General features: G+C 35.6%; 1 protein-coding gene across 1 annotated transcript in view; it reads right to left on the bottom strand.

Moving 5' to 3' along the window:
• Positions 1-23,911, bottom strand: part of NAA11 (N-alpha-acetyltransferase 11, NatA catalytic subunit) — a 53,623-nt gene extending 29,712 nt beyond the window's left edge. The window contains exons 1-2 of the mRNA XM_063107458.1: positions 23,207-23,911; positions 13,806-13,939 (exon numbers count right to left, since the gene is read on the bottom strand). Coding sequence (XP_062963528.1) covers positions 13,806-13,939; positions 23,207-23,911 — 839 coding nt within the window. The remainder of the gene's footprint in view (positions 1-13,805; positions 13,940-23,206) is intronic.
• Positions 23,912-27,824: the final 3,913 nt, after the last annotated feature.

The following is a 27,824-nucleotide window of genomic DNA, read 5'->3' on the forward strand; positions in this document are numbered from 1 at the left end:
CCCACAGTAAATACTTGAATTTGATTCAACTTTGTAGGGAAAAGATAGTCTTTCAACAGAAGCTAATTTTCATTCCACAATTTACTGTATTCTAAAAGAAGCTTAAAATTATTATTATTATTATTATTATTATTGGAAATGGGAGGCAGTCCTACTTTAAGGAATCTCTAATTTTTTTGAATCTGGCAGATGCTAAGATGCTCCTGTAGCAGAAACAGAAAAATAGACTGGCTGAACTAATTTCCTCTCATTCTATTGAGCTGGCTTATTTGGCCTTATATTAGTAGAACTACATATGTAATTTTACAAAACAACTTATGGAATACATCGAGAGTATGAATGTATATGTGGGCTACAAGGGCATCAGAGGAGTTTTTCTTTGAAATATGCACTTTTAATATAGATCGATACCATAAAGTACAATGTTTTAACATTATATTGCAGATGTCTGCTTTTAATAACTTTAATTACGAGTTTTTCAGAAAAGATCGAAATCCTTCTCATCTAAAGATCTAAGTCATCTCTTCTCTTTTCTCTCTCCCCAAATGTATTAATTTCTTATTTTGTAGGATGTACCATTTATATTGCTATACAAGATAGTTATTCAAAGAAAATGTGACTGACTTACTCTTGTTCATTTTGGGTTGCAAATGTAAAAATCTATAAAACAACCAAAATGGTGGTAGACAAAAATGAGAAGGGATAAGCATTGCTGACTAATGTTAATCTGACGAGTATTAAATAAGTTTTCTACAAAAATACCCAAATGTTTCTTACCACAGTCTCATTTCAGTTGTGTCATCCCATTGTCTGAGGTTATACAAATATATGCATATATAATGTATGTATCTTTATTGTATGTTTAGTGTATTTATTTGTATTACATATGTGTGTATTTTGTGTGTTATGTGTGTTCACATATATTTCACATGTCATATCTATGGCAACAACTACCTCAGAATAAAAGTGATTTGTGTAACTTCCAAGTAACATGAGGTAAAAAAAATTGCTTGCTTGCCACTTCATCTGTTTTTTCCTTCTTACAAAACAGAATGTGGGCTAGCATGGGCAATACAACCTCAACCAGTACAGAGAAGAACAGCCTAGAAAATCAAAGAGTAACAAGATATCTGCAGGAAAGAGCTCTCCCACCAGCCTGGACATGCTGATCCCTGGGCTGTAATCTAAGAAAGAAATAAAATTTTATTTTATTTGAGCCATTGAATTTTAGGGTCTATTTGTTACAGGTATGTAAAATATACCCGAAGTAATATATTTGCCATCTTTTTTTAAAATACGTACCTTCCAATATAAATACTATTTTTTAAAAAGAATGCAAAAACATCCCTAATTGGGAAGGAAAAAACACAAGAGGTAAACACACAGGTTAGTTTTTATTGCTGACATGGATCATCAGAGAAAACAGTGCAAAGTCACTCACTTTTCCCAAGGTTTATTTTCAGATGCAAATCTAATAATTTCTTCTTGGCCTTTATTAATTACAATGATGATGATCAAGATAACATAGTGGGGGACTTGGTGAGGTAGGACTTAATTTACAGGGAAAGAGAAAAGGAGCCAAGTTCCACTTTAAAGTAGCTAGCTGTTCTATTCCTACTTGTGAAGAAGGGAGGGCTCCATGGAGCAGATGGACTTTGGTCTGAGAAAGAAACATTTGGTTGACCTTTTAGAAGTTAGTCAATATTGCTCACCCCATGGTTTTGGGGAGCAATGTAATTGATTTTCTTTTGACTTGGATAATGCATGCTACCTCTCTTTCATTCTTCTTGGTAGGTTTAAAAGTTGTTGATTTGCATAGGGACCAAGTAGCATTCTAGGAGTTAGAGCTTGAAAACACAGATCTTTTCTCTTTAAGGATCAAAATTATTAGAATGTCTCCAGTGGACCTAGATGGCTCAGGCTGAGGAAGAAATCACCAGTTTTTCCCTGAGATCTTTCATCTTTACATCATGCTTTTGTTTTTAAGATACTATTGTTCTATTAATTTTTAAAAACTCATGTTGGCCTATTTGGTTATAATTTTCCTCTACTCCATGATTTATTTTTCTTAGTGAGAGTTCTTCATCTGTCATTTATTTTTTCCTGTTCTTGCACCTCTTTTTTCTTTTAATTGTTAACATATTTGGACTGAAATATTTATATATTTTAATGTAATTAGAATTGAGAATGTCCTCTCTTTAGCAGAATTTTCTCTGATCTTATCAAGAATTGTTGAATATACTAATTATCCTTATTTGAGCATCACATATTGTACACAGGTATTGATATTCAACTCAGTATCCCACAGATATGTACAATCAACTGTTATAATAATTTAAAAAAATAGAACCTCAGCATTTATAAATAGTAATTTCTCAACTAAAAGTATTACAGTCTACAGAACAAAGTCAATTGAGTGTCAGCAATTTTAATTTCATCACAAAATACAATTTTTGAAGAAAATGCAAGTAATTTTATTTTATTTTTGTTCATCTCTTTTTTTCTAATTTTTTTTCATTTACATATTTATGGGATATAGTTTGTTGTTTCAATACATGCATAAATTGTATAATCATCCAATCAGAATAGTCAGCATAGCTATCACTTAAACATTTCTTTGCGGTTATATCATTCAAGATTTTTTTTCTGGCTATCTTGAAATATGCAATGCAATATTATTAGCTATTGTCACCCTAGAGCACCAGAACTTATTCTTTCTATCTAACTGTAACAGGCAATTTTATTTAAAAAATTAAAATAACACAATATTAAAAAATATATTCTTCAGAAAAATGCCAATGACACAGTGTTTGAGACAGGTATAGGCAAAAAAATTGATAACAAATAAAAATATGAACCAAAGCCAATTATCCTGTTTATTTTTTAATGTTCAGATCATTCATATAAAGACATTTTTGTTTTGCTTTAATGTACACAGATGTGTTATTTTTTAGCAAGAGTATTATTTCAAGAGTCATTGTACAGAAATATTTCACTGGACAGTCAATATAATAAAACCAAATTGTAAGTCAATATGTATACTTTGAAGACATTGTATAATTTTGACTATTAGTACCCTTTTTCGTTCTCGAGCATATCTTGGTTTCGGATTCTTATATGATCACTCTCCCTGGAAGTTATGTGTGTCAGGAAATGCAATACCTGAACCTAAGAAGTGACAGGGGAGGGCTGGTTTCAGGCAGATCGTAAGACTGATTTGGGAACACTTGCTGAGCATCTTGTCCTAATATAATGGATGTGCTATACCGTTTGGGGGAAAATTAAAAGAGCTCTGTCAATAAAAAGGTGGAATACTGAGTAGCTAGGTCTCCTGTGTTAAGGAACAGATATAACTGAGTGCAAGCCTAGAAATAAAGAAACGATTGCCTTTCTCTTCCCACTAGTCCTCTGTCTCCGACACGCTGCACTAAGAAATTGTCACCAGATTGGCACTGGTACCTCATGTCTCTGTCATAGTAGCAGTCACCTCTACTCATGGGCTAAATTCTTTCTTGAGATGTTCTTTGATTCTTCATTCAGAGAATGCTGATGGAACTGATTTATGTCTTTTCTGTGTCATATCTGACACACAGCCAGGTAGGTCAGCCCTCTCATGAATAGAGTCTATTTTAAAAGAGACCCCTCCCCCACCATGTATGCAAATGAAGTAGTGATTAATAACTGGGATAAATATTTACTTTTTTTATAGATCTTAAATATTTGTTCAAGAAATCTTGGAGGACAAGGTCATTATTATTATGCTGCTTTTTATGTTTTGTTTTTTGGTTTATGTTCTATATATTTCCCAAAGTAAAACATTACAACTGCTACGGTCACGTGGTAATCAGTTCATTTAGATGTTCTGAGATCTAGAAGGGGCATATTTTTCATTTAGTAGAGTCTGAAGTGCCTAAAATTTCCCAAATCATTTAAAAGATTGTTAATTTGCTCTAGAAAAGCTGGCATGGATGAAATGAACAGAGCCCTCTTCCTAAGCTATGCGTCTGGGTAGCAGGCTGGCACATGTTTGTTTCATGAGAGTGATGTCCTGGTTCTCAAAGGCTTTAGTTTACTTCCTGCTCTCATCTGATAGGAAGCAGTGAGATGGGGAAGCTTTTCATACAAACATCAGCAAGGTCATGTGACCCTATCATTTCCTTATTTGTTATAAGGACACAAAGGAATAGAATGTTTGGGGGAAAAAACCCCAACTTGTCATCTTTAATATGAAGATCTCAAACTGGGCCTCTTTTCCTCATTTTCTAGATTTATTCAAAGAATCTAAAATGGCAAACTCAATAATCCTCGAAAGTCTAGTTTCCATCATTTTTTTCTACTAGTAATTTGCATATTCTCTTCTTTACACCCTCTTTGAAATCAATTTGCAGATACTACTTCTAAGTATACTTCTTCAGAGTTAATCCACTTGTAAAAACAGATATTTCTACGGGAAATATGCTTTCATGTTTGCTCTTTGCAGCTCCAGCAAGCCTCTTTCTAACCAGCTATGTGACATTTCCCTCTTCTTAATAAAGAAAGTGGGGTGAGACAATATTCACAGCCAAAGTTTAAGCAATTAGGAACATTGACTTCCATATGGAATCACTGAAAAGCTGGAGGTTTACACTAAGTATCAGAATTTTGTTTGAGCAAGGTAGAAATGACTTAATTTTGAGCCTTTCTATCTTTAAATAAGGATCTGTATTGTATTAGATTGCCAGGGCTGTGATAAAGGACCACAGACCATTGTGGCATTAAACAACAGAAATATACTATCTCACAGTTCTGGGTGCTGGAAGTCTGAGATCAAAGTGTTGGCAGAGTTGGTTTTCTAAGCTTTCTCCTTGGCTTGCAGATGGCCGTCTTCTCCCTATATCTTCACATTGTCTTCCCTCACTTCTGTGCCCCAATCTCCTCTTCTCTCTCTCTCTCTCTTTTTTAAAAAATGTGACCAGTACGGGGATCGGAACGCTTGGCTTGGTGTCGCCTGCACCGCGCTCAGCCAGTGAGCGCACCGCCATCCCTATATAGGATCCGAACCAGTGCGCTCCCAGCACCGCACTCTCCCGAGTGAGCCACGGGGTCAGCCCTAATCTCCTCTTCTTAGAAGGACACCAGTAAATCAGGTTAGGGGCTATCCTAGTGAGCTCATTTTAACTTACACTTACATTCTCAGGTACTAGGGGTAGAACTTCAACACGTGAATTTAGGAGGGTGGGCATAATTCAGCCCATAATAGGAACCATGCCTATTACTTTTATTTTTCAATAATAGTACTTTTAAGAATGACATTGTCTCTTTTCTTACACTTAAAAAGTGATAGAACATGTTTAAGACTGCAGGGCATCTACATAGGTAGTTTATATCTCGTTGGCCTTTTAATTTTCTCACTGGAAATCTTGTTTCCATGTGCAAGTACTGAAGCTTCTGGGAGATTTTTTTCATCGTTGCTGTCCTTATGAAAGCAGCTGTTCCATGGGCATGGTGTATTTTCTTACCTCATCAACAAGCAGAGGAAGATTATGTTGTGATCAAGTTTTGTATGGCTATAGTCAATGCTTTTCTGATTGTTTGAGCCCTAGTGATTGATTTAACGGGTCTACTCCTGGGCAGTTACTCATCCCTGATATTTGTCGAACCTAGAGCTCCATGTTATTTATGTAAACGATGCTTTATATGCCTTCCTTGCAGATAAATCCAAGTTGACAGAACTGTTTAAGAGATGAGTGTAATTCCAGTTGGGATTATGGTCACTATATTTATCTATATCAAATTTGATGTTACTTCACTGGCAAATTTGGAGCTTTGGGGGATATGAAGATGTGACTGGGAGAATCTATTTTCTGCTCTGAAGGTAGTATCTTAACATTTCAGAGGACAGTCCATCTAGGAAATATCGGAACACAAAGAAAACAGTCTTGGGAGTGGATGATTTGTCTTTTCAAAATGAGAACACCTCTAAACCGTGGGGAAAACGTTAAACCAGAGCCATTAACATGTACTCAGAACCTGGAAAATTTTCTTATGCATAATAAGTTCTGCATTTTTAAGTTTGGCCAGGGATTTTTTTTTCTTTTGTATGATAGAACATGAGCCTTATATGTTCTTACACATATGATTAGTAGAAAATCAAAATGTTACATGTGATTTCTGGTTTAAAAATGGTGGAGTGAGGACTGTGTTTTCCCTCTTTTTATAAGTTACCCAAAAGCCAAAAAAAGAACGAGCAGAAAAGTAACTCAAACTTGATCTCTGCTAGAACTGGGAGACGCATGAAATCTCAAAACAATAACAAAATAGAAAAGGAATACATTACTTGTTTTCTATGGCTGATTCAACTCAAATGTTTATTGATAAAAATAACTGCACAAAGATTCAATTTTACTTATGATGTAAGAGGCTAGAGTGATCTCGAGAGAAAATTCTGTTTTATTGATATATTTCTAAAATATTCCACTCATATCATTTTATATCATTTACTATGTGAAGGGTACCTGCAATTCTACATTAGAAATATATAGGTCAAGTTTCCATATGTCCAAATAAATCACAACTATGTTCTAGTTTGATAATTTTGCTCCTATGTAACCCCATGGATATGAAATTATATATGGGAAATACAAAGATAATTATTTTATAAAGGGAAACTAGTGCTCTCTCATGCCGTATAGCCTTTGAAAAGATAAAAAGAAGGAAAAAAATCCTCATTAATGTATGGTTGCAAAACAATTGCAGTAATTTTCCTGGCTGAAGACTAAATTATTGTGTATTATAGTGTGCATATCTATGATAAGTAGATTACTATAGATCATTCCAAGAGGAGGTAGAGGGAAGATTGCACTAACATTAGCTTCTCTGGTATTTGCAGGCTGTAAATTTCGTTAAATGATAGATGCAAAGATGGAAGACAGATGGATAGAGGAAAAGACAGAATCAGATACCGGATGAGTTAGTACTGCAGCTTGTGCTTCAGGGCTGTCTTATTATCACAAAGCCAGCAAGCATCAATGTCCCCACATCCCCCATTCCCTCCCCCTGAAATGTACCGATTTATATGAAAATTAAGATTACAAATTAAAGCCTGGCTATCCTGGAGTTTTCCAGTTCATCAGCCATCCAATAAAAATGATGTCAAGCCTGTATGCATAATTCCCAGAAGATTACTTTGTCCTTACAGCTAAGCCCTGTCCCTGATATGAAAGATCTCTATCCACTTTTATTGAAATAAAGAACTAACATCATAATCCCAATATTGAGGTATAATCTTCATTATCTCTGACCCTCTTGAGGTTCTCCCAATCTATATTACTTCAGATTTGGTTTATTTATAATCCTTATGTATTTACTTTTATTGAGATAGGATTAAAAACTAAAAAAAAAAAAAAAAAAAAAAGCTTCAAAAAATCCTTATGATCTCATGATTGAGTTTCAATTCACCAACAATCAACTAATGTGTTAGACTGAGGTTTTTTTAAAAGTGGTTCTTATAGTTGTATAGTCTAAGCTTGAAACGGCAATAATTGGTCTCCTGAGTGTCCCCGTTTCATTACATGAGTTATTTCCAGTTTGAATTGGTTTGTGAAACGATGGCATCATCTTTTCCTGTTATTAAAAAGGTATGGGAGTGCATAAAAAAGTAAACATAGACATTGACTCATCCAGATTAACGTTCTCTTTTCTTAGGAAGTTTTGATCCATACCTATAGTTAATTATTGGTAAACCACAATCCCCCAACCTTTTCTTTCCCCAAGAGCCTTAACGGCCTCTGGCTATGTCTCAAGCTGTTAACTACCAAACTAGTCATTAATGCTGGTCAAGATGATTTCTTGGAGATTATTGCTCTTTTTTTTTTTTTAATAGACAAAATAGACTTTGCTCAGCACAAAGAATAAAATGGTCTTTTAGCCTTTTTTTTTCATTCAAAAGCATAAACACCTATGAAAATCACATTGTTATGTGGTATTTTCAAAGCATTTAATGTATTATTTCAGTTGTATTTCCAAAGTAAAAACTGGATTTGTGGTGTTCAGGATTTTACTGGTAATTATCATGCTTTCTTATTCTAAATAATTTTTTTGCAATTATATTTGCAGAAGCATCTTGATTAAGAGATTTGAAATGTTCTTTATTTACTTGTGCCTCTTATTTTAACCTTTTGTGCCAGGGTGTTTTAGGAAAATATTTGGCTTTCAGATTTGAAAACAGGGAATGGAAATAGAAGTACTTCACTATTGGTGTAAAAATGCACTGGAGTGTTTTCTTCTTAAAGTAGTATTTATTGTTAGATTGAAACAGAAATCTTGTTCTTCCATTATTGATATGATGTGAGATTCAGTATAATTTTTATTGACTCAATTATTCCTCATCTGTGAACCCTTCCTTTTCATTTATTCATGTTTTTACTTGGGTCACTACTACTGCCCAGGCACATTCAGAGACAAATCAGAAGAGAATGAAGAGACTGGGCAGACACAAACAGCCTATAGTCACCGAATCATCTTTTTGCCTAAAGTGATATTCAAACAATATCCCATATTGGAATTATTATTCTTATTAAAATGTTTACTCACTTACTAAAAGGGAGGTAGCTGAACCAATATTTTTGTATACCTAATATTTTCTGGATGTTGGTTTAGGTAATTTACATGAATTTTCTTATTTAACCCTCATAACAACTCAACAGTCCTACAGCAACCCTACTATTATTCTTATTTTATAAATGTGGAAATTTAGACTTTACTATTGTTGAAGATATGGGAAAAGGAACAAAAAAGTACTGTAGGAAAGATGTAGAAAAGAAAGTTTCAGGACTTCAAACATAACATAGCTTACTTACTTACTTAGTATCCTATTCCATTATTTGCTCAGATATAGAAAATGCTTTCTTCCTTTCCTTTGAAAATTGTGGCCCAAGATGGCAAGACACCCAATGGAGTCTTCTCAGTTTAGGTCTTCCAACAGGTGGAATAAGAATGATGTTGATGAGATAGGTTTATTCTACCAATCACAGATTCATTTGAACTAAATATATTCTTTATAGGAGCAAGTCCACCAGTTATTAATAATTTAGTGTGAATTTTAAAAATTGCCTATTAACAGCTACAATATAGGTTTGATTGATTTATCAGTTGATTTAATTATAAGAAGAAGGAATAGAAGGGGAAAAGAAGTGAAAAAGTGATAAGGGAATGTGGGCTATTTTGTAAGAATTCCAGTTTTGGCCAGGGGTGTACAATGTAAGTGGAAAAGAATAAGTGAATACTGGGTATCAGGGATGAGGATGAATGAAGAATTCGTTTATGCTCTTGGCTTAGCCTCGCTCTATCTGACATAAGACAGTGTGTGTCATGTCCTGGGAAAGGTTTATAATTTATAAAGCTTTGAATTCTCGGGATAAGCCATGAATTACAGGGTGATTCTAAAAGCTTTACATTCTAAGATGAGCCACTATTATGCTTTTTCCTCATTAAAAACAGTAACTTCTGTTTTTTAGCAAAACTGTCCCAAATGTTTTCCAACACAATTGTATTGGCATACAAAAATTTAAACTATAAATACAGCCTTCTTTCTTTATTCAGGGTGCCCAATTATTGAGAAAATTTCTCCATTTCATTGTGCAAATAAAATTCCTATCAGTAATAAAAAAAAAAGATACTTTTTTTTTTTTTGGATAAGAATAACAGAAGACCCAATACAAATTTTGTAAACAATCTGTGACTTTCTAACAGCTGACAATTTTCTCTATTACACACTGTCTCTCCTAAATTGATTTTCTAACTCTAAATTCAGATTTCTATCATCCACTGACAAATGACTGTTTTGGGTTATTTTGTGGCACTGCTGTTTGCCTGCAAAGGGTTTAGTTTTGAAAGGGTTGCTATCTTTATAAAGTAGGTATATGTAATTATTTGAATATTTCCAAAGCCAATGCCCCAGGATATAACTCTAGGTATAACCTAGAGTGAATGACGGTTTTAGTCCATTTAGTCCATTACATTGCTTGTAACAGAAATACTTGGAACTGGGTGATTTATAAGAAAACAAAATTTATTGCTTATAGTTTCAGAGTATAGGGAACACATCTGGTGAGGGTCTTCTTTGGTGGTGGCTTTACAGCAATGCAGGGGTATCATGGCAGAAAATGTTGGAGCAGAGAGAGGGAGGCTCATGTACTCTCCTTTTAAAGCCCTCAAAACCGTGCTCTTGACCACGATTATTAATCCATTCACTATGGCACAGTCCTACAATCTAATCACCTCTCCAAGACCCCACCTTTCAATTACCATAATAGGATTTTCCACTCTCAATAGTTACAGTGGGAATTAAGCTTCTAATACATGAACTTTGGGGGACACAATTCAATCAATTCATGCCAATGAGTTTAACGCTATACTACCACCCATTAATTTAATGCAGTTGAGGCAAAGATGCTAATTAGGTACAGTAAAGCTGTGACACTAGCCTTAGATGCCTACTGAATATATAAGGAACATGCATGAAATGTTGGAAAATGTATCATAGATTGTTGCTTTTCAAGGAATACGAAGGCATGAGTAATTTTAAGGAACTCAAATTCTATATCCTCAAGTTCCATATGTACACCTTCCTAAAATGATCTGCCTAGGAGCACTTCTGTGGTCTGGTTCTTTCTCTCCTTTTCTCCACACTAATCTTTCTGCCACTTTACAAAAGAAATATATACCTCTCACCTACCAGAAATCTTACTAAGCAAGGCACACTGTCCCAGGATGCAAAGATGTCTTGAATACCAAAGGAACAATTGGAAATATTTGTTTTCTAGAAGCCTCTTTATACAATGGAGTACATAATTTTTCAAAATTTTTTATAACATCTATTACTTAACAGTCAAACTTTTAACTTTTGTACCTGCTTTCAGGAATAAAAGACTATTCGACTTAACACTTTGCTTAGAGTTCGGGTGATAGAAAATCAGCTAGGTGCTTGCCCTAATGAACCACCATGGTTTACTAGAGTTTTTGAGTATGTGAAAACTTTGGTCACTTTTTGTGCATGTGTGTGTGAATCTCTTTTAATCAAAACCATGTAAATGGGAGAATAAGTACGTTTGATTTACGGAAGTAATTTATTACATATGAATGCTTAGGACTTAGAGACCAAGAGGTGAACAACTTTTATCATCTTTTCTTTTTAAATGAATATATAGAAAGTTGATTTGCTACATTTACATAAATTTACTCCCTTCTTCATATTTCATCCTGTAAAATATCTACATACATGCACAAACATTTGTCATTGCCAACATAGTTAATGTTTTGATAATAAATTCTCTGAAACACTGAATTCTTTCTGTACTGCTAGAGAGGAAAAAGTGATCACTGCTATTTTGCACCAGTTTAAATTTACAGATAAAAATTTCTGAAAATAAAAATGTTAGCAATAACATGTGCATGTCTTTTTACAAATTGCCATGCAGTTTTTTTATACTACCTCTTTACGCAATAACCTGAGGGCATAAGAGTTATTTTTATCTGTTTTACAAATGAGAAAATTGGTGTGCCAGAGGATATCCAGGTGGTATTAAGACAAAATGTGAGCCTTTGTACTCTGAGGTCTGTGATTTCCCACTCTATTAAACTGCCTCTTGTGAAAATCACTCAACTTGCTAAGGACTGTGCTCTGTAGGTAAGCTTTTATAATATGCAGTTGAGGTGATGACCCAATTCCAAAGGTGCAAATTCTATCTTAATTTTGGTTAGGAAAGCAATATATGTATTATTTATAATGAAAGGTTTTATTATTTTTTTTCAGAATTTTACAAAATGTAATTCCTGTGCCCATATAAGGAAACATAGTGTTTAAATAACCTTTCAAGTGTGCTTCAAGGAAACGATCTTTGTCTTTCAAGATTTTCAAGAAGCATTGATATTTAGGACAAAGTATAAAGAAGGACCTTGATAAGTCACTTGGTCTGTTTCACTGGTTTTTGGCTAGGTATGATATTAATAAAAGTTCTAACTCAGAATGCCCAGATGGTAATGGGCTATGAGGAATTAATGACACATAAGTGGAAAGCCACGTGGTTCCAGACTTGCCAGGTGTCCGGTTCCTAACAGGACACTGCAATATTTTTTTGTCCTGGAAAAATATTGGAAAAATTCCATAGTGTGATTTGTATGAGTGTTCTCACTCTTCAAGCTTGTGTTATACACCATCATTGCCAAGTTATAGCTATTGCTTGCTTGAAAAGAAAGGATGGGACTTGGGGGTGGGAAGTAACAATGACAGAAAAATAAAGCCCTAAATATAACACACATGATATCACATTTATGTACAATATATGTGCAATAATATGTATACATCGAATGTTCACACTTTGGTAAAACTTTATATATATCTTTTTATTTTTTAATTAATAGATTATTTTTGGAGTTTTAGGTTTACAGAAAACGAGCAGGAAAAAGTTCCCATGTACCACCACAACCCCTCCTGTATGCAAAATGGTAAACAAAAATTTGTTATATATGCTCTGAGTTCTTTGCTTCCTTTAATGAATTAATTTAAATCTGGAGAGTATTACCATAGAAAGAACTACCTTTAAATGATCTTCATGAAGAAGTCAATACTTTGTACTAATCAGTGATTTTCAGATGACAGTATACAAAATAATCATCTAGAGGCTTGTTAAAAATACAGGAGTCTGATTTTGTAAATGTAAGCCAGGGTCAAAGAAACTGCATTTTTAACAAAGCACTGTGGTGATTCTGATGCAATAGATATTTGAACTATACTTCGAGAAACACTGGGTTAAAAATTCTTATCGTTGAATGGAAAATCTCTTGGAAGTGTTTCCCATACCTCCTCCACCTATGTAAAGTTCTGCTGCTCCTCAAAATAAATAAAACATTACCCCTCCCCCCCCCAAAAAAAACACTCAGTAGTCCTTTTCAAACCCATCAAATGTTGGCAGCATGAAAAACAATTTTAGTGTCTGAGATAATTTATTGACGAATCAACACAATAAATTGAGTGAGAGTTAAAAGTGATATTTAAAAAAATCTCATATAGTATTCATTTGTGTACAAGCCAAAGATGAGGAAAAATTAATACATGAAAACATTCTAATATAATAGATATCATGTTTATTATCAATACATTTCAAGCACTGTATACATAAGTATTTTTTGTACACATTTTGATGGAATATGTTTGGAATTTTTATTGAAAATATTAGATCAACCTTATGTGAGACAATCTGAAAGACAAACAGGATTTACGTGTGTATTTAAGAATGGGATTTTGAATAATTTGGGTCTAATCCAGACTAACCTAAAGGCTAGTCACAGGTGTTTTGGACTGCAGCACCAGGGTTAGAGATGAGCTTTAAGACCCTTATTAGCCAAAGTTTGGTTCCTGCACCAGCAACATCAGCATTGTCTAGGAACATGTTAGAAATGCAGATACTCAGGCCACACCCCAGACCTACTGAAACAAAATTTGCATTTTTAACATGATTCCCCAGATGACTTAGCTGCATGTAAAAATTTGAAGAACTTCCTTTCAGCTATTTCAGAGTCGTGATCCTTTTTGAATTTCCCAGCTTTGGACTAATTCCAGCACTAGACCCAATTTCTTCTACATTTCCACACACCCCATTATTTTTATTTCAGATGGTCATCCCTTGCCTCTTGCTCTTATCTCCAAAGGGAAAATCATACAGATTCTAACTAGGTAACTCACGGGTTTCCTTCACAAGTTTCTCTCTCTTAAACAAAGAAAACTTTGCAATCTAATGGTAATATCTTTCAACAATTTGCTGACAGACCTGAGACCATCCAGTAGTTTCTTTAAAGTTACAAGTGAGGGAAGGGGCTGTAGACCATTCTCTATAGCTTGTACAAGAATATTCACACCATTAACTATCTTACATCCTTGCTTCAAAGCCTTGCTTTGGCCTCTCTAAGATTATGTTTAAGTGAAAAACAGTGAGTCCATTCAGAAACACACACACACACACACAAACATAATTTGTCCTGTGTAAAAAGAACAATGCTATTACAAAAAGTAATGCCAGAAGCTCCCACATTTTCAGTGTTGCAAAAAGCCACGGCTGGTGCTAAATCACCATTACTACCCTGGGACCACTTGGGAACATGCTAATTTATAACCAAAGCAATATCAGTATTCTTGTTTATTTTACTTTCATCATCTAAATAAGTGCAGCTCAAACTAGGTAAATTGTTATAATTGTCTTCTGAAATGAGACTGGAAAAGAGAATATAACGGTAACAAACAAAAGCAGCCAATAGTTTTAGTAAATACCACTGCAAAAGTCAGATATTTCTTATCTCTAATTGCTCCAACTCCTATCATCAAGTTACTAGAGACAATCAGTGTGCCTGATGCTGGAGAGAAATCCTTCAGGTAAGCGGAGGCTACTCCTTCTGTTTCTCCATCTGCTAAGCTGTTAACACAAAGACATATTGACAAGGGCTCAAGGAAAACATGGAATATTTCATCAGTAAGATTATGCTACCCTATAGACAGATGTTAGAAAGCTGTAATATTTAAAAATAAAGAGATAAACACATGCTTGAGGCAAAAAGAATAAAGTAAGTTTTAGAGTGAGAGAGAAAATTAAAAGGAAAAAAAGATGGAAAGATAAATGAGAGGTTTGTATTGGCACACAAAATGGCAAATCCTTCTTATGTAGAAAAAAATCCCTTTATATTTGTCTCAGGCAATCATCAACCATTATGTACACATTCTTAGAGTGTAATGGGGTAAATTTGTAAGAAGTGCTTGGCAGGGCTGATTATGATTACAGAGAACAGACTTATCTCTTGTCATCAGATGGTTAATATCAGGGCTTTGACTTAAATCCATACACATTAGTTTTCATAAACATTTGAACATGAAAATGTTATATACTTTGGTAATTCACATTCATTGAACAAAAAAACAACATGAAGTAAAGATAACACTGGATTTACCAAGTGACTTTCACTGCAGTAGTCAAAGCACTTTGTCTTATTTTTACTGAATAAAATAATAAAAGGGGATTATAGTTGTAGATTATAAAAATATTTATAATTGACAAACAGTTGCCATATATTAAGCCAACATTTAACATTTTTAAACAATAGATTCTCCTTTTTACTGAAGTTTTAACACATTTGTAAATAAAATTCAAAGAGCAGCAATAGGAAAGTAGAAGAAACTTTGGCTTTAAATTCAAACAGTCTTGGGTTCAGATCCAGAATGTTTACTTTGTTTCCTTGAGTTTCAGTTTCCTTATCTGTAAAACAGGGAAAATAACACCTACCTCATAGGGTTGCTGAGAGGATTAAATGTATTACTAATAAAGGCCCTAGCTTTGTGCATGAACATTACAGGATATCAATAAGTGGCAAATTACATCATTAAAAAAATAATAATAACACTAACAAATTGACACGAACAAGCAAATTAGAGTTTTGAATTTAATTACTGGTTGTCTTTTTCTTAAATCTCCAAATTCTGATTGCATTGTAGATGCCTTACTTACCACCTTCTCCCACTGGGAAGGAGAAGGAGAATACTTCCTCAAGAACGGGGAGAATAGGACAAATGGAGAGTTCCCAGAGAAAGGAAGAGGAAACAGAATACTTGTACCAGAAAAGACGAGGAAGGGAGAATGAGGTCTAACTTGATGGTCCTGACTACCCCCTCAAGGATGAAAAAAATTGAAAAAATTGGCAAAAATAGCAAAAATTGGAAGCCAGGGAGCTTCAAGAGTTTTTCCTGCTTCCTGTTCAGCATTCTAGGAGGAGACAATGTTGCAGGATAACCATTTCCAACCTAGGACTACTACAGTAGAATAAAATTGGGGTATGGCATGAGTAGGCCAAGGAAGGTTCTATAAGGCAGGCCTCAAACTTCTCTGACTCTTGTGCAGCAAGCTCTCGTATCCAGGTATTCCTTCATGATCCCGGTAGGGTATGTAAAAGGTGGTTGTTGAGAGTCGAGAGTGAGAAGCCATTTGGGTCACTGCGAGATGTCCACAGAGCAGATGCTGCAGAGCAGACAGGCTAAGCCAGGGTTCAGAGGATAGATGTGGCTGAGACACAAGGACCTGCAATGCTGTTAACAAGTGACGAGACAGTAGGTGAGCAAGGGAGGGCTGTAGGCTCTGACCATTCTAAAAGAGCTGAATATGGACTTAAACAATGACCTCAGCAACAGATCAACAAGGTACCCAGTAACCCATTTGGACTAGATACATCTCCATGGAAGTCACTGAGAATTCAGATGACAGCACAAAGAACAACACACAGATCTGGGGCTCTCTCTCCTTCCTGTCCTAAGGACACACGAACCTCTCCTTACACCTAAAGGCCCTTTCTGTCAGGAGAAAAAGGAGGAAGGAAAACATTGAAAGACTGAGATTTACCCCCAAAGAACCTATTTTAAAAGTAGAGAAACTGAGATACATTTTCTTGCCATCTTCAAGTTGTATTCCATCCTACTCCACTCCAAAGAAAGCTTCAACTCAAATGAAAGGCTTTTTTAGCTCTTGATAAGTTAGATGCAATGTGTCCAGTTCTATAAGTTGTATTTCCTTTCTGAGAGACCTGGAGAAGAAACCAAAATACCATTACATTTCTTTACTCATAATTTAAATTGTCCTAATTACATTATGTAATAGCAAGTAGTATCTTATATACATTATTTTCTCTCCTTTCTGTTTTAAATTACTGTATGGGTAATTTGGGAAGTTCATTCATCCATTCACTCATTCATTCGATGAATATTTACTGAGTACTTACCATGAGTGAATAGACATGACCTCTGTCTTTAATAAGTTAAAAAGGATTATGTGATGTGTGAATGGAATATTTAAGTTAAAGAAAGGCTAGTGGAGTATTGCTGCCTATTTTAACTACAAACAAAACAAAACAGCGGCAGAACCCCACAACTGTAAAAATGTGTTATCTTTTCCTATCTATCATATGCACACATAAGTAATAAGATAGAGATTGACTAGTATGCACAGAACAGTTAAAAAGCATTTTTGTACAAAATCATTATGACAGAAAAGTCTGTTTCCAGAATAACAACAGCGAATCAGGTTGTAGAAGGCAATACTATGCAAAGTTTTATTTTTTTAAAAGTATATTTGCTATAAAAGAAGAGGAATAAGATGTGGAAGAACAGGTCAGAAAGACTACCATTATTACTTTTTTCGATTTATGAACATTGTTTAATATAGGCATGCAAAAGAAGTTGTATAAAAACTAAATATTATATAGTGGTTTTAATTATCTCAGTAAATATGGCTTGGTAATTTTAACGAGGTTTGTGGAAACTCGAGAAGTATATGTCAATTGTCAATATGACCTTATGAACACAAAATAAAATTTTATGGCTTTACTTTTAAAAAATCCTATGATGTTCTGATGATATTAATCTATGGAAATGGCATGGCAGAATATTTTCAGAACTTTTACTCTGGCTCTTTGAACGTGTCCATTCACAGAATTTTTAACGTTCTATCTTTCTTACCTCTTCCACTGTAAAGCTTGTTAGATTTTATATAATGGACCATAGGGAGAGCACACAATTAAGAACAAACTTCTGCTTTTATCAGTTAACCTCTGACAAAGTTGGCATTTCAGTCATCCTAAATGTACACCATACACTGATTGAAAGGTGACATTGTTAGAGATTATAAATAATTCAACGAACGGTATCTATCTGATTAGTATTTCAAAACAATATTTTATGTCTTCCCAACCCTTTCTTTATTTTCATAGAGTGCAGTTACATTTGAAATCTATGGTTTCTGGCATATCTGGGGTAAGGTTATACTAGGAATTTACCAGACCTGTCAGTCTCTAACTTTCTTCCATATTTCATTATATCATTCCGGTTATAATTAGTTGTCTGGTAAAATTAAGAACAGTCTATTTCAGTGAATGCTCATAGGAACATTTAACAACTTTTTGTTAGAATGACAGCTTAGCGACAGAAAGAATAAACCAGAAAGAGAGAGTCACTGAAGTAACCTTAGTTAACTCAATATTGCCAGCTCAACTGAAAATGCTAGGATTTTGCATTTTTTTCTTTTTCGTTATTAATCATCAAGCACATATTTCTTGTCAGGAGATGAGCAGCAGTTTGATGGCATTCCTGCCTCAACCAGCATGTTTTGAACTGACCTGTCTTCATTGCTTTAGCTCCCTAGAAACTTTGCTGTTGATGAGCGTTGATTCAGCTGAATGCTTTGACATTCAGCTTGTCAGTGAAAGCTATTTTAATCATTAAGATGCATCTCCCTTCCAAGATTGCAAACTGTTGCTGCTCATACACGACATTCTATCATTTGACTACTGTGGAGAAGAAAAGAACCTGAATAGTTACTATTAAGGGCTAAAATTTACAGAATATTTAACTATGTAAGGAGTTGTGCTTAGCAATTTACAGGAACTACCTTATTTAATCCTCACAATCGTGGAATCTGACTTCCTGAGTTTGCATCCCCATTCTGCACTTACTATCTGTATGACATGCAGCCCTTTCTGTGACATGACTTCCTCATGTGTAAAATGGAATAATAGTACCTACCTCACAGGGATGAGGCTTAAATGAGACATTTCGTCATCCTCAGAATAGTACGTGCGACATAGTGAATTTTCATAGTGTTAGTAATAATTTTTATGACTATATTTTACAGTCGGCCACCCAGTCCTCCTTCACCAATTGTTCTGTGAACCATCACTTCTAACTTTAACCATCTCTGCTGCCCTGACTCCAAAGTGGAGACAAGGGAAAATGACATTTTTCTGTAGGTATCTGAATTCTAGCTCCACAGGAGGGAGCACCACAATTGTGGCAGAATAATACTTTTGTAGTATAAACATTTTTAATTTTTTCCTGTTTTTTCTCTCTTCATAGTAGCCTTTACCTGTTCAGGCAGCTAGGCCTATGTGCTGGTGAATCCCTGTTGAATGGGATGAAAGTAAAGCTTTAGATAGTTTTGGGGATTTCAGAATAGAAGGGTCATTTCTTCTAGGCTTTAATGAGAGGCATAAAGATGGCAAGGTGGCAGAATCCCATACTTGCTCATGCCTATGTTTGTGCAAGCACAGAAGAAATACGAGTATGTGTCATATGCCTATGCAGACAACCCTAGATGGTCTCACAGAGTTCCCTGTGCCATATCACGGAGAGGGAGCAGAGTGATCCCGTGCTCCCAGTTGGGCATGTAAGCAAAACTTCCCATAGTCTAGAGCACAGTTAGGATGTTTCCCATTGTGGCAGAAACTATGCCGTGTGGTGACCTGAACTTCTGTTCCCTCCTGAGCACAAAGCTAACAACTTCATTTCCTAGCCTCTCCTGCTGTTAGTTAGGAAACGGGACTGACTTTCAAAACCTATATAATGTCTATGTACATTCTCTTCCCTTGGTGGCCAGCTGAATACATAGTCATGCATTACTTGTACGGGGATATTTTCTGAGAAATGTGTCATTAGGTGATTTCAACATTGTGGGAACATCATAGAGTATACTTAGAGACCTAGACGGTATAGCCTACTATACACAGAGGCTATGTGCTATTAGCCTATGGCTCCTAAACTACAAAACATTACAGCATGTTACTGTACTGAATAATGTTGGCAATTATAACACAATGGTATTTGTGTATCTAAACATAGAAAAGGTACAGTAAAAATATGGTATTGTAATCTTATGGGACCACCATCGTATATGCCATCTGTTGTTGACCTAAATGACATTACATGGTGCATGACTACATATGAACCAGTGAAGAACACCTAATTCTAGAAAATGGCAGAATCACTGAACCAGGGGTTCTTAACCTGGGATCTATTTAATAAAATTTAGGAAAATTATGACCTTGGATTTGGAACAAAAACAATTCTGTATTTTCACCAACCTCTAACTGAAATTTAGCATTTCGTTCAATTACAAATGTAAGCACCAATGCACAGTAGTATTGGTAATACTTGTGACTGTCACCAATAAAAAAAATCACAGGTATTTACATCTCATATTGCAGCTATTGGAAGTATATCAAATATCATCTGTACTAAAGTTTGTTTTAAAATAACAGCAGGTATTAGACACACTGTTATTTTTATTTCATATGCTAATAAAAAAGCATATAACAAAATAACAAAAATATTTTAAAAAATTATTAAGTTTTTCAATAAAATTGTTTTCCTTTGTAATCTGTATCATTTTTATGCCTTTAAAAACATTTTTCTGAGGTGTCTTTGGGCTTCACCAGATTGCCAAAGAGGGTTATAGAATAAAAGTTAAAAATGCCTGTTCTAGATTGATCCCTGAATGACTTCATGAAGTAGGGCCCCTCTTTCTCTCTGCTCCACATTCTCACCACACTGCTGACCCACTTTGTACGTGATGTGAAAAATTTTACTATATTAAGTTATTGAGATTTGAAGGTTAATCTTTAGAGTAGTTAGCCTATGCAGATTAATTAATATACCCTTGTTACCCAAATGACCCAAACATTGCAGAGCACACCTGAGACCTGAAGAGGCCTCTGGTTGGAAAACACCCAGAAGTGACTAGTGAGGAACACAGATTAGATGGGGACATTGAAGATGCCTTAGCAGATATCAACCTGGGAAGAGATGAAGCTCTGTACAGAATCATCTCTTTCATTTTAGAACTAAGTTCACTTACATTAATATGAAAAAACAGTTCAATTATTCTTGAATTGATACATGGAAATAATAAATAATTTCTTTATTGTTTCTCTCTTCCCCTACTAGGGTGGCAGTTATTTTTGTTTCTCATAGCAGATGTTAAGTGCTTTTGAATTCATCAAACTTTGTAAATATGTGTGTGTGTACATATATACATGATTTTAAAGCAATCTCTGGTTAGCTCTGTTCTCAGCTAGAACTTAACACTGAAGAGAAGCAAATGACAACAAAGATGAGATTGATGTTACATAAGTCCTTCTGTATAGGAATTTGAAAGTTGGTAATTTTTTAAAAGGCCTGTTTATTTAAATACTCTTAATAGAGCCCTCCAGAGATTTCAAGACAGGTGTAAATTTGACACCACTTCTCTCATGGCATTAAGTACTGTTAAAGTTCCCTTTTAAACTGTTCTGCTGCCTATATTTCAACCTTAGACCAATTAAATCAGTCATTGTAAGACCTTCATTTTATTAAAAGTCAGATGCAGACTCCTCTGAGGATAGACTCTTTCTAACCCCCAAGGATTTAATGTATCTAAATTTTTACAACCTATGGAACTATAAGAGAATGAAAATAAAATGGGGTTAGTGTGTTATATAGTTTGGTTTCAGCATTAAAATGCATAAAAAATATAGTCCATTTATTCATAAATAGTATATAATGTAAACATCAGTCTTTCCTGACCACGGTTGCATATCCAGGTCCAGGCAAATAAAATTTATTTTTATTTTTTATTTTTATTTGCCTAATGCCTAGCAAATAAAAATTTTTATGAACGAGCAAATTAATCAAATAGTATTTATTCTAATCATATGCAATGTATCTCTCTCATGACTGGGCTTTGCCATGAGAAAATTGTTGCCATTTTCACATGCATGAGTGAAGTGACTAGGTTAGGAAGTTAAAGCCCCTAAATTGCCAGCAGCTCACTGACCCTTGAAATTCTTAAGGAGACACAAAGTTCTTTGCTGGAAGAAATACTGTGGTATTATTACAACTGAGCCTGTTCCTGAGATACAAGTTTTTTTAAACTACTTTTCTTTTCTTTTCTTTTTTTAATTTTTAAATTTTTATTTTTATTTTTGTCTTTTTTTAAATTAAAAAAATTTTTTTTTTTTTTTTGTGACTGGTAAGGTGATCGCAACCCTTGGCTTGGTGTCGTCTGCACCGCGCTCAGCCAGTGAGTGCACCGGCCATCCCTATATAGGATCCGAACCCGCTGCGCTCCCAGCGCCGCACTCTCCCGAGTGCGCCACGGTGTCGGCCCTTAAAACTACTTTTCAGTGGCTGCTTAGTATTACTATGTATTAGGAAGTACAATAATTGGTTTTGCTCTTTCACTTTCATGTTAATTTTCACACATTCAAAAAAGTAAAAGAATAGCTTAATAAACACCCTAAGTACCCATTTTCCAACTTCAACAGTCATCATACATTGCCATTCTTATTTTATTTTCCCTCCTCCAACTTTTTTTTTTTCTTTTGCTTGAGTATTTTGAAGCAAATCCTAGGCATCATTTTTTTTTTCAGCTATAATAATTTCAGTATGTATCACTAACTAATAAAGACTTTTTAAAAAACATAATGCAATACCATTTAGCCCACCTAACAAAAATATTAACAATTCCTTAACAGAATACAGTCCATGTCCAAATTTTGTCTGTTTGTCTCATACTTGGTTTGTCTGAATTAGAATCCAAACAATGTAATAGTTGAATTTGTTTGATGTATCTGTAAAGTTTGCTTTAATAGGTAATTCTTTCTCCTTTTTTTAAAAAAAAATGACATTTATTTATTGAAGAAATCATATGTTCTGTAGAAATTCCCTCATTCTGGATTTGGTTGATTGCATCATGGTACACTTTAACATGTCCCTCTATTTTCTGTAAAAATGGTAATTACATCTCACACACAAAAGAATTTCTTTTGGCAGGAATATTTCATAGGTGGCACTGTGCACTTTATATTGCATTAGGAGGCACATAATATTTGTCTCCATTTTTAGTGATGTTAAGATTGACTACTGACTTCAAGTGTTATCTGTCTGATCCATCATTACAAAGTGTTCCTACTTTCACCTAACAGTGTTAGCCATTGATGACTGTTGGCTAGATCCATTATTTCATCAAGAGTTGTAAAAAGGTGATTTTATAATTCTATCATTCTTTTTCATTTATTAACTGGGATTCTGTAAAGAAGAAATTCTTTAATCAACTATATGGTTACCCTGAAATACAACTCATACCAAAAAAAGCAGGATGAATGCTTTTTTCTATTACTGAATTTAATCTAATGTAAGTATGTGAGCTCGTGTCCCATTGACTTCCAACAGTGAGCTATGAGTCTCCCCCAAACCCATCCTACACTCCTCCCCAAGGTCACCAGGTGGTTTTCACTGTGAAACCTAGCAGGGCTAGAATGGGATGTGATAGGATTGGGATGGTGCAGGGATTTAGGGTAGGGAGGGACCAGGTCAGGAAAGAGAGAATACCTCGAGCAGGATCTCGGAGGTGGAATCTGAGTCTTCTGTGCTGTCCTGTGCACCGGAGCTCTCCGTGGACTCGCTGGGTTCCTTGCTGTCAATGCCACTAGAATTGGCAACCGGGTTCTCCTGCTGACAGGCCTCTTCAGAACCAGGAAGTGTGCTGCCCTGAGTCTCCTGGTTCTCCTTGGAGCCCAGCACCACATACCTGCCCTTCTCTTTCAGCTCCAGCTGCCATCCCAGCTCATCTGCCATCTGTGAGAGATCCCGCTTCATAGCATAAGCATCTTCCCCATCTGCGTAGTATTTGGGTTCCACTTCACTAACTTGAAAGTTGAGGGTTTTAGAATAGAGGTGCAAAGCTGCCCGGTTACTCTTCCTGACATGCAGAGACACGTATTTGGCGCTAAAGTTCTCTATCATGGCCGTGGAGGCCTGGTCCATCAGCTTCTGGGCCAGGCCGAGGCGCCGGTGTGAACGCTTCACGGCCAGTGAGGTGATATGGCCGTGAGGGACATCATCTGGGTCCTCCTCCATTTTGGCCAAAACATAGCCCACAATCTTCCCGTCTTCATCCTCAGCAATGTAGGAGAGCTGGGGCCAGGAAAGGCCATGATATAAATAGTATTTCATCTGGTAGTTCTCGGGAAGGCAAAGGAGGTTGCAGTGTTGCATGTTCATCAGGTCGTCTGGGCGAGCATTGCGGATGTTCATATCGGCGGCTGGTAGGGAGCCGGTCGGACTGCGGTGAAAGGGGGAAAGGCTACTGACCAAGCGCAAAAGACAATCGTTGGCCTCAGGAGCTTGAGCTCAGAGGCCAAAACCACAAAGTGGACTGTGTGGAGGTGAGATGGAGGGAACGCAAGACGACAAGGAGGCGGAAGGGGCGGTGCTAAGCTGCGGCTTCCGGAAGTGCACCACCCTGCCCTAGCCAATGAGGTTTTCACTTCGTTGTGCGTGTGCGCGCATCTGGGTTAGGGGGGTGGGGAGAGAAGAGTTCATTATGATCTCCTTGGTTTCAAATAAATTGCTTGACCCATTCTTTTGTTTCAATTTTAACTTTTTAATTTGGGCACATGTGAATAAACTTTTACAAACGGAACAAACCCATGTAACCAGAACTTACATCCAGAACCAGTACATTGCCTTTACCCCCGAAACTCCCCTCCCGTCCCCGTTCAGTACACAGGCCCACTGACACGTCTCAAGAGTAACCATCACCTGGACTTGTAACAGACTTTATGTAAACGGAATCGTAGTGCATGCATCCTTTTTTACGTCAGGTCCCCCCGCCCCCATTTATGAGTTCCAGCCACTTTGTCGTAAATAGTTGACAGTTCATGTTTAATATTTCATTGCCTAAATATATCATAATTTATTTATTCATTCTACTGTTGATCGCCATTTATGTTATTTCCAGTTTAGGAATGGAATAGATACGAGGGTACTTTAAAAAGATCATGGAAAAATTAAATGGAAAAATAATAAGAATCTTTCCATGAACTTTTTGAAGTATATTCACAGGGTAGCTGAACACTCTAGAACAGTCTTTTGTTGACACATAAGCATGTAAATATGCAGGAGTAGAATTACTAGATCAGAGAATATAATGATCAACTTTTATAAATACTGGCTAGCACCTTTCCAAAGCGGTTGCTCCAGACTCGCAACAACATTTGGTATTTCCCTATCTTTTTCATTTAGCTATTCATGTGGGTAGGAGGAGGTATTACGTTGTGGTTTTATTTTGCATTTTCCTGATGACTAGTGAAGTTGAACATCTTTTCATATGTTTATTAGCTTTTCTTTGTTCTCTTTTGTGAAGTGGCTGCTCAAGTCTTTTGCTCATTTTTCTGTTGGGTTGTGTGTCTTTTTCACACTAATTTTTAAGAGTTTCTTTTTTTCTTTCAAAAATAAGTGAATCCTTTGTCAGATGTATTTATACTGACTCTCATCCTCTTTTATTGGTTGATTTTTCCTTCTCTTAATGATGTTTTTTGACACCACGCATAAATTTTAAAATAGTTCAATTTGTCCAGTTTTTAAATTTTATGGCTAATGCTTTTTGTGTCTTGTTTAGGGAATCTTTGCCTACTCCATGATTACAGAGGCTTATTCTATGTTTTCTATTTAAATCACTATTGTTTTACATTTTATATTTAGATCTGCAATCCACTGGAATTTAGATTCGTGTATGTCATGAGGTACCAGTTTGGCTAATTTTTTCTTTTGTGGATATGTGACATATTTAGCACCATTTATTGAAAAAAAAATCATCCTTTCTCCATGGCACTGCATTTTTACTTTGGTCATAAATCATAAGTTCCATTTCCAGATACATTTAAAAATTTTATGCCATTTTGATAAAGCAAGATTTTGAGTATTTTTTTAATAGTGTGAGGAAGCCACATTTTACTAGGACTGCCTACACATAAGCTGACTATAAATCCTAGAATTGTCTATATGTCTTGTATAGTTTTCCTTCCCAGTTTCTTAGCAGACCTAGAAACACAAACATTGAAGTTTATTCTGTTGTAATTATATCACTAGCTGGGCCATGGATGTACTCTAACTCATCTAGAATATGTGTGCAGCATTCTTTCCAGTGAGGGTACTCACTCCTTTAATAGCTGAAGTAACCTAGAGCCATGTGATCTGTGAAACATGGCTTGAATAGCCACTATTTTTTGTTGTAATTTAACAATTAGAAGTGTTTTTGTTAATACTTTTTTTTTTTTTTTAAGATTTAAGATAATCGTTTTAGCTCCTTTGTGTTTTGATAGACTCCATACATTGGAAAAGTTATTTCCCAGTATCATTCCTATTGAGAAATTTATTTTTTATATTGTGCCTTACACTATGGACAGTGATATGTGCTTTGAGGTGAAGTAGCTCTAAAAGCACAACCGAGATGAGTTACTTGGTTGATTCTCCTATAATAGGTTCTTCTTTAAAAAGCGTGGACTACCAAAACTTGTGTATATTGCATTCTTTGATAGAACATTTAAAATGAAGCCCAGGCGTAGCCAAAGCAATGCTGAGCAAAAAAAATAAAGCTGGAGGCATAACACTACCTGACTTTAAGCTATACTACAAAGCTATACTAACCAAAACAGTATGGTACTGGCATAAAAACAGACACACTGATCAATGGAATAGAAGAGAGAATCCAGAAATCAACCCACACACTTACTGCCATCTGATCTTTGACAAAGGAACCAAGCCTATTCACTGGGGAAGGGACTGCCTCTTCAGCAAATGGTGCTGGGATAACTGGATATCCACATGCAGGAGAATGAAACTAGACCCATACCTCTCACCATATACTAAAATCAACTCAAAATGGATTAAGGATTTAAATATACACCCTGAAACAATAAAACTTCTTAAAGAAAACATAGGAGAAAGACTTCAGGAAATAGGACTGGACACAGACTTCATGAATACGACCCCAAAAGCATGGGCAACGAAAGGAAAAATAAACAAATGGGATTATATCAAACTAAAAAGCTTCTGCACAGCAAAAGAAACAATTAACAGAGTTAAAAGACAACTAACAGAGTGGGAGAAAATATTTGCAAAATATACATCTGACAAAGGATTAATATCCAAAATAGATAAGGAACTCAAACAACTTTACAAGAAGAAAACAAGCAACCCGATTAAAAAATGGGCAAAAGAGCTAAGTAGGCATTTCTCTAAGGAAGATATACAAATGGCCAACAGACATATGAAAAAATGCTCAACATCACTCAGCATCCGGGAAAAGGAAATCAAAACCATACTGAGATACCATCTCACCCCAGTTAGGATGGCTAAAATCCAAAAGACTCTGAACGATAAATGCTGGCGAGGTTGCAGAGAAAAAGGAACTCTCATACATTGTTGGTGGGACTGCAAAATGGTGCAGCCTCTATGGAAAATGGTATGGAGGTTCCTCAAACAATTGCAGATAGATCTACCATCCGACCCAGCTATCCCACTGTTGGGAATATACCCAGAGGAGTGGAAATCATCAAGTCCAAGGTATACCTGTTCCCCAATGTTCATTGCAGCACTCTTTACAATAGCTAAGAGTTGGAACCAGCCCAAATGTCCATCATCGGATGAGTGGATACGGAAAATGTGGTATATCTACACAATGGAATACTACACAGCTATAAAAATGAATCAAATACTGCCATTTGCAACAACATGGATGGACCCTGAGAGAATTATATTAAGTGAAACGAGTCAGGCACAGAAAGAGAAATACCACATGTTCTCATTTATTGGTGGGAGCTAAAAATTAATATATAAATTCACACACACACACACACACACACACACACACACACACACACACACACAAACAAAAACCGGGGGGGTGGGGAAGAAGATATAACAACCACAATTACATGAAGTTGATATGACAAGCAAACAGAAAGGACATTGTTGGGGGGGATTGAGGAGAGGGAGGAGGGAGGGAGGTTTTGGTAAGGGGCAACAATAATCAACCACAATGTCTATCGACAAAATAAAAGTTAAAAAATAAAAAATAAAAAAAATAAAAAATAAAATGCAGCCCAGGTTAACTATAGATAGTACATCCTACCATGCAGAATAATTGCTGACTTAATGCTAGAAA

This window comes from Cynocephalus volans, chromosome 9, assembly GCF_027409185.1.
Source record: "Cynocephalus volans isolate mCynVol1 chromosome 9, mCynVol1.pri, whole genome shotgun sequence".
Lineage (NCBI taxonomy): Eukaryota > Metazoa > Chordata > Mammalia > Dermoptera > Cynocephalidae > Cynocephalus > Cynocephalus volans.